At 39.7% G+C, this 14,494-nt stretch overlaps 1 protein-coding gene across 1 annotated transcript; it reads right to left on the reverse strand.

Moving 5' to 3' along the window:
• Positions 1-1,009: 1,009 nt before the first annotated feature.
• Positions 1,010-11,681, reverse strand: ubxn7 (UBX domain protein 7). Its single transcript, XM_037788186.1, has 11 exons — positions 11,539-11,681; positions 7,704-7,857; positions 7,388-7,452; positions 7,217-7,282; positions 6,930-7,042; positions 6,226-6,372; positions 4,645-4,735; positions 4,096-4,226; positions 3,129-3,627; positions 2,948-3,027; positions 1,010-2,120 (listed from the first exon to the last, which is right to left on the reverse strand). The coding sequence occupies exons 1-11, from the start codon at positions 11,606-11,608 to the stop codon at positions 1,959-1,961; spliced, it is 1,578 nt and encodes a 525-aa protein (XP_037644114.1). The 5' UTR covers positions 11,609-11,681; the 3' UTR covers positions 1,010-1,958.
• Between the last annotated feature and the right edge of the window lie 2,813 nt (positions 11,682-14,494).

Genomic DNA, 14,494 nt, shown 5'->3' on the forward strand with positions numbered 1-14,494 from the left:
AAGTTGAATAGAAAAGGAGCTTCTCTCCAGGACCAACTGCAATAACTTAAACATATATTTTTGTTTTGTCACGCAAAAAAACACCCTTAGGGCTGAACAAACATTAATTTCCTACTTCATAAAACATTTGTAAAGCTAATTTAAATATTTTAAAACCCTCATTAATTACACTGGCTGGTGGTCTTTTTCTTCCTCACCTTATTTATTGAAGCATTGTTGTGATTTAAGGCACATTACTGCCACCAGCTGTCCACATGTTAGCTTATTAAAAACCCTCATGGTATTTTATTAAAAGGCTCATGAGCTCCAGACCTCATCACTCCAGATCCTGTCACAAAGGAGGAACCCTGTGGTGGTTCTCTCAACTTTATAAAGCTGGTACCAACATTGTCAGTCTTTGAAACCCTGGCTTGTATTAACAATAAAACATCATATGAAGTTGCAAAATGTGCCTTACTTTGATCGGATAAAGTCAGCAGGGACAGAGGGTTAGCTCGTTGCATACTGACACAAATCTTCACAACAGAGTAATACTCATTAGCTTTCTAAGTTGTTGCAGTTGATTCAAGAGTTTCTGCTTTTCTCTTTTCATAAAAAAAAAATTCTATATTCATTTTAAAGTTGCAATTGATCAAATTGAATAACATTCAGCCACTAGATTTATCGTTGTTTTACTATTGGCTCACAAGCCTTGTTAGAAGTGGGAACCCAACGTCAGATATCTTCCACAGAGATAAACAAAACATTCATTTTGGACCCGTCAAAGTTTTTAAAAAGATTAATTCACAATCATAATAATTATTTTTAAGGAAAAGCCATACTTTTATTCGGCACCTTTCTAAAAGCCCTGTGGATGTATTATTTTTTTATTTTTTTAATTATTCGTCTAGATAAAAAAAGTTATTAATATAACCTTTAATATTGGTTTGCGTTGTAACCTATGATATTTGTCTCATCACATCATGCCTGTGAAGTTCATTTAAAATGTGACAAAAGACCAAGCAGAATCTCCCTTGGTTTTGGTGGTTATATTTCAACATCAGCATATTTTCTTGGCAGCATATAAAAAAGAAAGGAAACAATGACTACGGCTAAATATCAGTCTCTCTAAGCCATCTCTGTACAGTGTAGGTCCGACTGATGAGATGTACCACCCTTCATTCATTCATTCCCTTCTGTATCAAAAGTTGAAATCCAAAAACAATCTACTAGTCTCTAATTAACCAATAGAAACTGGAGTAAAAATGTGTAGATCAACCCAAATCCTCTCCGATCTACACAAGTGCGTCAACAGATGTCCGACACATTTTTCTTGACTTGTAATTTCCGGACCTTTTCTCTTAGTGCCCCTGCCTTCCAAATAATTACAATTGTTCAAACAATGACCGTGTGAGAGACCAAATTCAGGTCAAAATAAACAAGAATGAGCCTCCCTTTACCTGTCCCCAGGTACAGACAATGACAAGAAGAGCAAGAAAATAAACTCTGACATTTAACATCCTTATTGGGAGGTAAAAGTCTTTTTGTACAAGTCCCTGGTGCCGCATCATCAATCAGTGATCCATTATTTTTTTTTATTTGAATAGGAGTTATCGTATATATATTCTATCCTGACGTGCCTCAGTGTTCAGAACAAAATGAAGCCTGCATCAGAAAAGAATATAACACGTTAAAAAATTGAAGTGCCGGCATCCGACAACCTTACTGGCCAATTGTAGAGTACTACAATGGGGTTAGGCTGTCAGTGGAGACGTCAGTATTCAGACTAGTGGAGTGTGGGGGGGGGGGGGGGGGGGGGAGAGTAGTCCATCCACTAACAGTTGTCTTGGCAAAACGGGGCCTAATTCCAGGAGAACTGAAGGTTATGGGATCAAGGCCAGTGACATCGTCCCAGATCATTGGTGAAAGGGTCTATCAGAGAGATACAGACAAGCAAAAAGTGAGTGTGTCTGACAAGGCTAGTTCCTCTCTTGAACAAATACAGTCTCCTGTGGACAAAGCCCCGCCTCCTGCAGCGTGATGTCATAGTCCAAGTGGGCCAGCTTCCTTCTGGGAAAGTTGGTGACGAGTTCGAAGCGTTCATTGGGGTAACCTTTGGACTGGACATGTCTTACCAGGGCCTTGACGAGAAAGAGGAATATACCAAAAGGTGAGACATTTTACGGAACAATCAGTATTCATGTGATAATATTCACAGTTCACTGGGCATGAAGAGGAAATGCTTACATTTATTTTACATTAAAGGGACAGTGTGTAGGATTCGGCGACATCTAGTGGTGTGGTTGCAGATTGCAACCAACTGAGTACCCCTCCGCTCACCGAAATGTTACACACTGTTCCTTTAAAGCAAATGTTGGATATTTTGGGATATATACGCGTTTTCGCTTTGTTGCCAAGAGTTAGATGACGAGATAGATGCCACTCTCACGTCTGAACATTACATACGAAGCTGGAGCCAGCAGCTGGTGAGCTTAGCTTAGCATAACAAATGAAAGAATCAACACCGCTGAAGCTCACTAATTAACACATTATATGTTGTTTGTTTCATCTGTATAAAAGCTTTGTGGGGAGTTCTGGGCAGGATTTATTTCTTGGCCAGAAGCAGTAACTTCCCGGAGTCTGGCAAGTGCTGCAGGCCAAAAATAGTTTGACACATAACCCCTCTTAAAATGGTGATTTGTCGTTTTACAAGGATTAAAAAAAATTGTTAATTAGTGAGCTTTAGAGGTGCTGGCAGGCAGATTTTACCTTTGGACAGAACCAGGTTAACTGTTTGCTTCCAGATTTTATGATAAGCTAAGCTAATCGCCTCTCGGCTCCGGCTCCATACTTATTCTACAGACATTAGAGTGGTACCGATCTTCTCATCGGACTCTGCAACAAAGCAAAGAATCGTTTTTTCCGAAAATGTTTCTCCTAAAATTGAGTTATTGTGGTGTGTTCTCACCAAAAGTTTTGCTTTAGAAGACAAGGAAATTTGCTCTCTCTGTCCGTCAGGGTAACGGAGCATCAACCTGGCTTTGGGACCTATGTGAAAAGAAAAACATGGTGGTAAGTATCTTTCAAACTCGCACATATCATGACCGTCATCATAACTGTTTGAGATTTAGAATGACACGTTGGCGTACCGTTGTCGTCAGGACAGTCAACGTCACAGGATTCGGTAGTTTTGGAAGGTCCAGCGCTTTCGGCCGCTGGGGGACAGTGGTTACCTCCAGAATCTGCTTCAGGCTGAGGATGACGAGGACCTGCAGCTGAGGGCTCCAGGTGGTTCTTTTTGCTCTCCTCCTTCTTGTGACTGTGGTTGTTTTCTTTGTATGGAGACTTTCTGTGGGAAGAAGTGGAACTATCGGGATGTAGACGCTGCTGGGCCGCAGTGGCGGGAGGGAGCGGAGGGTGTTTGCTGATAAAACTTTTCTCTTCGTGGGGTGCCGGCGTTTCGCTGTCTGAGCCATCGACAGAGATGGGACCCTCGCTGTCAGAGAAAGGCTCCGCGTCTGATTCGTCGTCTGATCGGGGGGAATCGGGAGGTTCGGGGGCGTTTGAGGACTCGTAGTGGGTCTCCTGTAGGGAGGCTCGGATCGCTGCCTCCAGCTGACTGTCTTCACTGGCATCAATCAGACTCTCCTAGAACAGAAAACAGAGCGTGCAGCTGTAGAAAACAAGTCAAAGAGCCGAGTAAAATAACACAAAAATGTGTTATGACTTAACACACTAGCCATGGCTGTGTATTGGTCAATACTGATGATAATAGGACAATCTTTGGGGGGTGATTAACGGTGCTTTCAGAGGATAAGACACATGCAAATCAGTAATAAAAGATTGATGACCAAGCAGATAGAAACGTTCACTTTTCATGCTGGTAGTACAGTGTAATAAGTTCCCAAAAATATTATCTTTATATCTAATGCAACCTTTAGGATGAGGAAGAGACAACAATGAAGTTCTATCATGTTATATAATTCCAGATAATAGAGAAAGAGCTCTACAATTGATAAATAATTCTGAGTTGTGACATTCCAACAGAAAGAGAGCTCTTATTAGAGCGGAAAAAAGATTGAGAATTAGAGGCGACACATGAGATGAGGGACCCACAGAGCGAGCTCGTTTGGCAGGGGGTGCGTGACAGGACGGCCCGTCGAGTTGCCCGTGCTCCGCCAGGAAGCCAGTCGTCTGCTCCAGGAACGATGCCACGTCCAGCTGATTCCACTCCACCATTTTCTGACCTGAAGAGAGCATGTTTTGAACAGCACAGGTCAATGACAAAATCAAATTTATAGAACATTTAAGCAGCAAAAAAGCAGATATGTTCAGCTGCATCGATTTAGAACTGCTTTGCAGATGTAAACAGCGATAATTGTACTGTTTATATGGTTACACAGATGACAATGCAGTTCATTTATCTTCATTATTTATTTAGTGAAAGACCTATTGTTGGCCTGTATTGATCCCATCACTTAATCATACAGGGATCTCTTTCTCAGTCACGCACCATTATTCAAGGATGCTGCTTTTAAATTACTTCTTCTAATGCTGTTGTGTGGTCTTCTGAATGGTTTAAGCATGCAGGAGAGATATGCTGTGAAGATCAAGAATCAGAGCTGTGGATAATGCTGTGACTAGTAACTTTCCATAAGCACTCACCTGTGCGGGGATCGAGGATGGAAATATATGGGAACTTGTTCAGCTTATAGAATTGGATGTATCTTTGTCCCTCTTCACTATCATGATATACCTGCAATGAAAGAAAATGCAGAACAGACATGAACCTCACACCAGATATACTTGAATTGAGTGACATGTATGTGAATATTAGGATAACGAAACTTCAGGACAAAGTGGGATTTCATGTGCTTTTGCACCATTAACGCACTACTTTATGTGCCATTTCTGTTGTTGTACTGTCGATGATCTCCGTTTTTGCATCACTGACTAAATGAATTTGTCATATGTAGATCTGCAACGATTAATCGGTTATTTATCAACTATTAAATTAATCGCCAACTATTTTGATAATCGATTAATTGTTTTGACTCATTTTTTAAGAAAAAAAAAGTAAAAGTTCTCCGATTCCAGCTTCTTAAATGTGAATATTTTCTGGTCTCTTTACTCCTGTATGACAGGTAACTGAATATCTTTGAGTTGTGGACAAAACAAGACATTTGAGGACGTCATCTTGGGCTTTGGGAAACACTGATCACCATTTTTCATAATTTTCTGTCATTTTCTAGACCAAACAACTAATCGATTAATCAAGAAAATAATCATTAGTTGCAGCCCTACATGTATATGAATATTAGGATAATGAGACTTGGACTTCAGGACAAGGTGGGATTTCATGTGATATTTGCAACGCTTTTTCTGCAGTAGAAGAAGAAGTGGGTACTACAGCATCATTGTGTACTCGACCTTCCCATCAAATGAGTTTAGCAGCTGGAGCCTTGCAAAGACTTCAATAAAAAGTTTGCAGGAGCATGAAAGTATCACAGGCTGGAAAACGGTGGACTACGCCCTCCAGGTTGAGAGTGAGTTACTGCCCCAAGCGAGGGAGTTCAAGTAACTCGGGGTCTTGTTCTCGAGTGAGGGTAAAATGGAGCGGGAGATGGACAGGTGGTTTGGTGCGGCGTCTGTAGTTATGCGGGCATTGTACCGTTGTGGTGAAGAAGGAGTAAAGCTCTTGATTTACCAGTGCATCTACGTTCCAACCCACACCTATGGTCATGAGCTTTGGGTAGTACCCAAAAGAATGAGATCGCGGATACGAGCGGCTGAAATGAGTTTCCTTCGTAGGATGGCTGGGCTCAGTCTTAGAGATAGGGTGAGGAGCTCAGACATCTGGAGGGAGCTCGGAGTAGAGCCGCTGCTCCTTCGCGTTGTAAGGGGACATCTGAGGTGGTTCGGGCATCTGATCAGGATGCCTCCTAGACACCTCCCTTTGGAGGTTTTCCGGGCACGGCCAACTGGTAAGAGGCCCCGGGGTAGACCCGAACAGGCTGGAGAGATTTTAGATCTCGTCTAGCCTGGGAATGCCTCGGGGTGCCCCCGGAAGAGCTGGAAAACATTGCTGGGGAGAGCGATGTCTGGCATTCCCTTCTAAGCCTGCTGCCGCTGCGACCCGGCCCCAGATAAGCGGAGGAAAATGGATGGATGGATGAATGGATGGATGGATGGATGAAAGCATCACAGACCACATGTGATGACCCTCGGGTATTTGAAACTACATACCTGCCAGAATATGAAATGTTCTCTGATGATGGTCTTCACTGCGTCATTACTCCAAACATCCCTATTCAGGCACTGGCAGGCAAAGTCTTGAACATTTTGAATGTTGATCATTAGCCACTTGTTCTCCAGTTGTCCGCAGTCTTTTGCCTGTAAGTACAAAAAACACAGGAAATCAAGATGGATTTAGTCAATTAATGAGCGATATGATTGCAGTCTGGGTGAAGAGCAAAAGGGCATATTTGGTAAAGCTACAGCTTGATGGAAGACAAATGATAAAATTCATGATGTCCGCACACATTTATAGTTTTTTCCATCTTTTACATGTTCTTCTGTCCAGCAGCTAGTATCTATCGTCTGGATGTGCGTGCTTTTGTAAACATTTTTTTGCAAAATTCATGAAGTAAACATGTGTCTCTTTATGGAGAACAATCATAACCATCTACATCATGTGATCACGTGTCATGGTGGGTATGCAGGTTTTCATTTTAAACAGCTGTTTACACAAATACTGTGAGTGCACGTTCAACCAGAGAGGGAAAATGGATCCATCAAAAATGACAACCTGCATACTCCTACCCTTCCATACATGCCAGGCCTGGTTTCCCACCTGTGAGCTACACAGTCACCATCTGAAATTTCACTGAAAGTTCACACAAACTGAATAAAGACGTGCGGTTCAAAGTGTCCGGTGATTGACTCCTCACCGTCTCAAAGCTGCCTTTGTGCATGAGCTCAATGGGAGGACGGAAAAGGTCTGCCAGGGTGCTCAGTTTCTTATCCACAGTTCCACCGTTACGCAGCTCCTGTTCCTGGCGAACTAGGAAAAGAAAAACATTCAGAGTCTTTACAGGAGGTTAAGACACAGGGAAAAAGGTCGGGACACAGAGAAAAGTGACAGATTGTCTTATTGCTTGTAACTACGCAGCATTAAACTATATCACATTCACTACCGGCCACATTCTTTAAGCTTGGAAAGCTTGAATTTACTCACTTGTTTCTGTTTGGAAGTCTCGGAAACCATCAAATATAGATCGAGCAGGTCTTCTTCGCTTTGGTACTGCATGTGTGACAGACACATCAAATGTCAGATGACTGAAACAGCACAGCCGGAATCAACAATGTAGTTTAACATCTGTCAGGTCAAATAAGAAAAGTATAATACCTCCAAACAACGGTTCAGGTTCCACCAATATGTCCTGCTTCTGGGGAATGGGTGCTCGTACTTCACTGAGACATAAGGAAATATATACAGTATTAATCTAAGAGGCAAAGCAAACTAGAGCGAAACATCTGGTATCAATCAAGTTAGAAAGATACACTCTTATTTTGTTATGTCACCCAGCAGCAAAAAAAAATCACAGCAGTGCTCTCTGAACCCCAAATTCTCCTCCCAGCTCACAACAACAACAACAACTACTTTAAACTGGGAAAGAAATGATGTTGTATGTATAAGTTTGTGAAGAAAAATATGAGCTTACTCTGAAGGGGGAGCTCTGCTGCTTGAAGCTGCTGAACTGGAGCTGGTGCTGGGCTCCTCTGCAATCCCGCCTCCGTCCAGAAACATGGTCACTGCCATCTCCAGGTTGTTGTTGCATGCTTCCAGCATATGTTGTCCTACACTCTCTGTGGCTCCTAAAAGAGTGTTAGACATAGGCGATGTTGATGTTGAAAAACATTATGGATAAAACTTTAATGCACAAAAATCCCATTATCCATGTTAGTCGTGGAACAATTCATCTATGATGGAAAACTGTAGATCATCGGTAAAATATTTGTTTTATATTGAAATAACCTATTTAATGGACTATATTGATTTTTGTATGTTGTACCTTGTTTACTACACATCATGTACACATTACGATTAACTTTACTTTTTCAAAGCATCCCATCATTTTTGCCTTTTGATTACTTGCCCAAGGCTTCAATTCATTTTACTATGTTGTGATTAGAGCCTGACCAATACATTGACATCGATATCAATATTTCAGTTCATCGGAGTTTAAAAAAAATCTGATAATATATTGGTTGATTTGTGATTTTTATATATAAACAAAGATATTTTATTTATTATTATTTTATTTGTTATTATTATTAAAGAATCATTCCAAGTTATTATTATTTTTTTTTAAAAACAACTTAAAAAAGCCAGTGCTCTCAGGGGGAAAACTGTAATGGGGACAATGTTTCTAAATTACCACAAATACAGTATCTTTGTCAATTCTCTGCTGAAATTTCTTGATACTTAAATGCACACATCTACAGCAATAATACATCTGTAAACGTTAGAAATGTAATGTGTATATGGTAACATTTAAAATGTGCCAAACATTAAAACTGATGGCATGCCACATGTAAAACATCAGTAACACAGCTCTCCTGTCGTATATTGAATTAATCTATTTAAAGTGTCCTACTAATGTATGCTTTATGTTTTAACCTGTTTACTACATGTCACTTATACATAGAGAACTTGCCTTTCAGAGGGCCACAAGTTTTTATTCATTTGACTCGTTTGTGACAATGCATGCATACTTGCACACTGTTGAAAACAGGCTTGTCAATGTGAACATCATATTTAGATAAATAGATAGATAGATAGATAGATAGATAGATAGATAGATAGTAACTTTATTGATCCCGAGGGAAATTCAAGTTTCCAGCATCACAGTTCCATATTGCAAAACGTGTTAATAAGGAGGCAGTAAAAACGTTAGTAGTGCAAAGTACAAAGTACAAAAAAATGTACCAGATATAAAAATACAAGGAGATGAAGAAAACTGTTAAAAAAGTGAATATAGTGCAGAGAGACTGTTAAAAATGAGTATAGTGCAAGGTAACTCCAGTAGCTTAGTCTATGAAAGTGCACTGTGTGCATTATTATCTGTCCTGCAGAAAATTTAGTTAGTGTAAAAATGCAAAATGAAGCTTTGCAACTATGGGATCCCATGAAATGAAACAACAGTGTAACTTCATAAAAGGCAGAGATGCTGGTCACTGTGATGGATCACCAACAAGTCTTTGCAAGTTGCACTGCAACACTGCACTGTTATATGAATGAAAGCCAAACAACTGCCTGAAAGTTTACGTAGGAAAAAATGCATCCGGTTCTAAATGCTTAAGGAAATAGTAGACACAGTAATGTAGCTCAAGTAACGTTATAAATACAGTATCTTCGTCAATTCTCTGCTGCAATTTCTTGATACTTAACTGCACACATCTACAGCGATGATACATCTGTAAATATTAGAAATGTAATGTATATATAGTAACATTTAAAATGTGCCAAACATTAAAACTGATGGCATGCCGCATGTAAAACATCAGTAACACAACTCTCCTGTCGTATATTGAATTAATCTATTTAAAGTGTCATACTAATGTATGCTTTATGTTTTAACCTGTTTACTACATGTCACTTATACACAGAGAACTTGCCTTTCAGAGGGTTTTTATTAAATTTGACTCTTTTGTGACAATGCATGCATACTTGCATGCTGTTGAAAACAGGCTTGTCAATGTGAACATCATATTTAGCGTCAAAATTTAGTTAGTGTAAAATGCAAAATGAAACTTTCCAACTATGGGGTCCTATGAAATGCACCAACAGTGTAACTTCAAATTAAAACATAAAGCATACATTAGTATGACACTTTAAATGGATTAATTCAATATAATATACGACAGAAGAGCTGTGTTACTGATGTTTTACGTGTCACTTATACATAGAGAACTTGCCTTTCAGAGGGCCACACGTTTTTATTCATTTGACTCTTTTGTGACAATGCATGCAAACTTGCACACTGTTGAAAACAGGCTGTGAACATCATATTTAGCATTGTTTTCTAAAAATGTAGTTAGTGTAAAATACAAAATGAAGCTTTACAACTTTGGGGTCCTATGAAATGCAGTGCAACTTCATAAAAAGGCAGAGGTGCTGTTCACTGTGATGCATTAACCAACAAGTCTTTGCAAGTTGCACTGCAACACTGTACTGTTATATGAATGAAAGCCAAACAACTGCTTGAAAGTTTACGTAGGGAAATATGCATCCGGTTCTAAATGCTTAAGGAAATAGTAGACAGTAATCATACTAATGTATGTTTTAACCTGTTTACTACATGTCACTTATACATAAAGAACTTGCCTTTCAGAGGGCCACACGTTTTTATTCATTTGACTCTTTTGTGACAATGCATGCATACTTGCACACTGTTGAAAACAGGCTTGTCAATGTGAACATCATATTTAACGTTAGTGTAAAATGCAAAATGAAGCTTTCCATGCTATGAAATGCAACAGCAGTGTAACTTCATATTGCTGTTCACTGTGATGGATCACCAATAAGTCTTTGCAAGTTGCACTGCAACACTGTACTGATATATACTTTATATAGCCAAACAACTGCCTGAAAGTTTATAGGAAAAAAATGCATCCGGTTCTAAATGCTAAAGGAAATAGTAGACACAGTAATGTAGCTCAAGTAACGTTATAGGCTATGATTCATAGGCTACAAATAGACTGCAAAAAACACCAGAATACGACTTAAATGTCACAAGATCATGAATCGACCCAATGCATAAAACTATGTAAATAGTGTGCATGTGAGGAAACACTAGATAAGAGGGTTAACTTTAGTCTTTAGCACCGTTTGGCTACAACAGATCTCTCCTGCGCCTCTACTGCGCATGTCTGTTTCACTTTCCAAGTCCAGCAAGCAGCAGCAGCCACTGACTCTCCTTCTCTTCTCCCGTTAAATAACTTAAAACTGAAACACTGTCCATCGTGTCAAAGCACACATAAACTATTGAGCACCTCTGAATGAGCAGTCGGCAGACAGACAGAGTGAGTGAGCTCATCAGGTTAGCAGTCACAGTCATGAGAGTGAAGAGTAGCACACTCAACGTGAAGCTGGCTGCTGATGAAGAAGAAGGAGAATGTTGCACTAACCGACGTCCATTCCACATTATCAAACATGGATAAAAGAGCATCAAATCTGCTCTAGTCGGGCAAGATAGTGTCTTTAATGAACACTATAAAGAACATAAGGTGTTTATAAGTGTCTGTGGGAGATATGATTAAAATCGGGTGGTTTAATGGTGTCGTTTGGGAGTGTTTCTCTGTAGTTTATCAGATAACTGGCTGGTCTTTTCCCTCCTCTCTACAGCATTGACAGCGTCGGGGCCAGTTGAGACTTAACGTCCGTTTTTCTTCTCTACGCACTCATTTCGTGGTTTGTTGGACAAGGGAGCTGTTCCTGTTGGATAACCAGTTACTATTTAATAGATAAAAGGTGAAATAAGATGTTATTTTTACCTGTTATTGCTGTGAATTGTTGTATTAACCCGTTCACCCCCGGAGCTGAGGTGTCTCCGAGCGCCGCCATCTTACCGCCACAAACAACAACATAAATGTCGCGCGTGCGCAACGACGTCCTTTTTCCCCCCCTTTGCCTGGCGCGGCCGGCGCGAGCTCCCATACGTCACTAAAAAAAATGATTGTGATGCATTGTGGGTTATGGAGTTTTTATTTTTTTAATTTTTTATTTCATTTACAAACATTAAGGCATTGTAATCTAAACTCAATACTTCTAACATACAAGGCACAATTGGATAGGAAAGATAACTTAAAGGGACTATTTGTAACTTTCAGAAATGTTTGTTAACAGCGACACCTGTTGCCGTTAAGTCAACGAAAGTCAGCGTCGGGCTCGCGCTTGCTCGCTCTAAATAGACATGAACGAGCATTGCTCAAAACAGTGAGGTGACACACGTCAGCTGAAACCTCAATATCACTCAATATTTCACCTGCTTGGCAGTAATGTTAGCTGACCAGACGAAGGTCTCTCCATGAATCACTGCTGATCCTAGCATTGGCTTTTCCTGCCTCAGCCTCCAGGAAGCAGCGGGGCTCCGCAGCGAGTAACGTTATCACCTCCCGACCGCAGCCGGAGAAAGCAGGGACACACCTGAGTTTTGGTCGGAGACGATAACGTTTCTCGCTGCAGAGCCCCGTCACTCCACAAGACACGAGAAACCTCTGTTGGTCTGGAGGAGCTGCAGCAGTAATTTCTGCACAAACGTCCACTGTGCATTCACTAGATATTCTCAGAGCTAAACTAACTCTTCTGCAGTGTGGAGTGAGCGCGCGTTCACGTTTAGAGGTGGAGCGAGACAGCAAGAACGTGTACGTGAAGGCAAGCAGGCAGCGGAGCAGAGACTACAGCCACACGCGAGCGAGCATGTGTCCCGACTCGGTACATTTATACGCTTAAAAAGTTACAAACAGTCCCTTTAACCTTTATTTAACCAGGTAGTACTCATTGAGATTACGAATCTCTTTTGCAAGAGAGACCTGGACAAGACAGCAGCATTTAAACATACATTAAAGTTTCAGACGCCACAACATAAAACAAATGCAAAATAAATACATAGCATAATATCATACAAAACACATTAAAATCAAGTGTTTGAAGCCAACGTTAAAGTGAAAATAATCAGAAACACAGACAGCTCCCGATTGACTCTGCTTCTAGGTCTTTCATTTACGTTTTAAATTCATCAATAGTAATCAGATTTCCCAGTTTCAATTTAGAGTGCAGTGTATTCCAGGAAAAGGGAGCGGAATAGCTAAAGGCCATCTTACCTAGTTCTGTGCAGACCTTAGGTACAGATAATAAGTACACGTCAGACGAGCGTATAATATAATATATAATATAATAACAAAAATAAAAGAGGGTAGAAAATAATTAAAGGAACAAAAAAAGAAATGTATAAATGAATAAATAATAATAAGACTGCACTCCATAGTAGCTCTAGGGGTCATCATCATTTATGTTCAGTTCTCCATAAGCTCTGAGGAGAGACTTTGCATGTTGTCCTTTCATTATTCTTAAAGCATTGAGACGATTGTCCACAAGGTCCCTTTTGAAAATGGAAAATAGGGGTTTAATTTTCCTCCATTTGGATGCATGGAGGAATAAATTTGCCAGCAGTATCAGATTGTTCAATATCAAGTCACTGTTAATATCCTTCATGTTAATACCAAACACAATATTTTCTCTTGTGAGAGGAGCAAATAGTTGGATTTTGGTTGACAGCCAGTCCTGCAAATCTTCCCAGAATGCCGCAGAATACATACAGTGGAAAATCAGATGATCAGTAGTTTCAATCTCAGTCTCACAAAAGTTGCAGTTATTGTGATCAACATTAAATCTCAGTCGTTGGCGTTGGTTGGCATGTTTGTTAATGTCATAATTCCTTTAAAACATGTGGGTATTTCATATATTTTTTTAAACAGTTCTCGTTGGTTTCCTTCAGTTTTAAAATAAATGTAATCTCTTGGAAACATAGTTTCCTCAGCCATCGTTTTATTGGAGAAATTCAGATTAAACCATGCAGTAACAGACATCACGTTGTGTAGGATACTAAAAATCAAGACAACTTGACTATTTTGTTTAGACTGTATCAGTCATGACAAATATTATACCTTGCGAATCAAAACTACATAGTCTTTCTCTTTAAGTAGTGTAATTTTATTATTTGCATAATACATTCAGTTTGAAAACAGCATCAACCAAGTCCAGAACCTGAGGACTCGGTTCTAACGACAATCAGCTACTGGCAATTTGAACAATTGCTCATTCAGTGACCAATCAAGGTCCAGTTATCTTAATTATGGTATTTCACATAAATCTGCTGTGCTGCCTGGCATAAACAAGAGAAGAAAAAAAAAAAGGATTTCAATTTACAAAGGGAAGGTGATGATGGCACTGACTTTCTACATCATGAGATGTGCAAACTATATTTACAAATACACAAAGTGACACTTCCAATCCCACTGGCCAATTGTAAAGTAATTATAGGTAAAATTGAATATAAAATAATGTTACATTCATATCAGTAATGTCCTTCAGTTTTGCCGATAGTCTGATATGGGCTCATAAATATTCTACAGTTGAGTTATGGTCAATTCATTTGACAGAGAGCGAATTGTCAGTTAAAGACACCTACGATACAAACCAACATATCATGCTGTTATTTTTTTTGCCTACAAAGGGAGATACAATATTATCTCGGACCACTGTAACAGTTTGAAGGTGCACTTTAGACCCAGATGAAAGGAATTAGATGATGATGGTCAGTATCTTATGTTGCACAGAAAGCACTTAGTTTGGCATTGTCCATGTAAACCCAGCAATGCATTGAAATCTGATGCATCTGTGTCCAAATGTGACCTTTTTAGTCCTGAGGTGGGAAATTATTCTCATATA

The sequence above is a fragment of the Sebastes umbrosus genome, chromosome 12 (genome assembly GCF_015220745.1).
Source record: "Sebastes umbrosus isolate fSebUmb1 chromosome 12, fSebUmb1.pri, whole genome shotgun sequence".
In the NCBI taxonomy this organism is placed as follows: Eukaryota; Metazoa; Chordata; class Actinopteri; order Perciformes; family Sebastidae; genus Sebastes; species Sebastes umbrosus.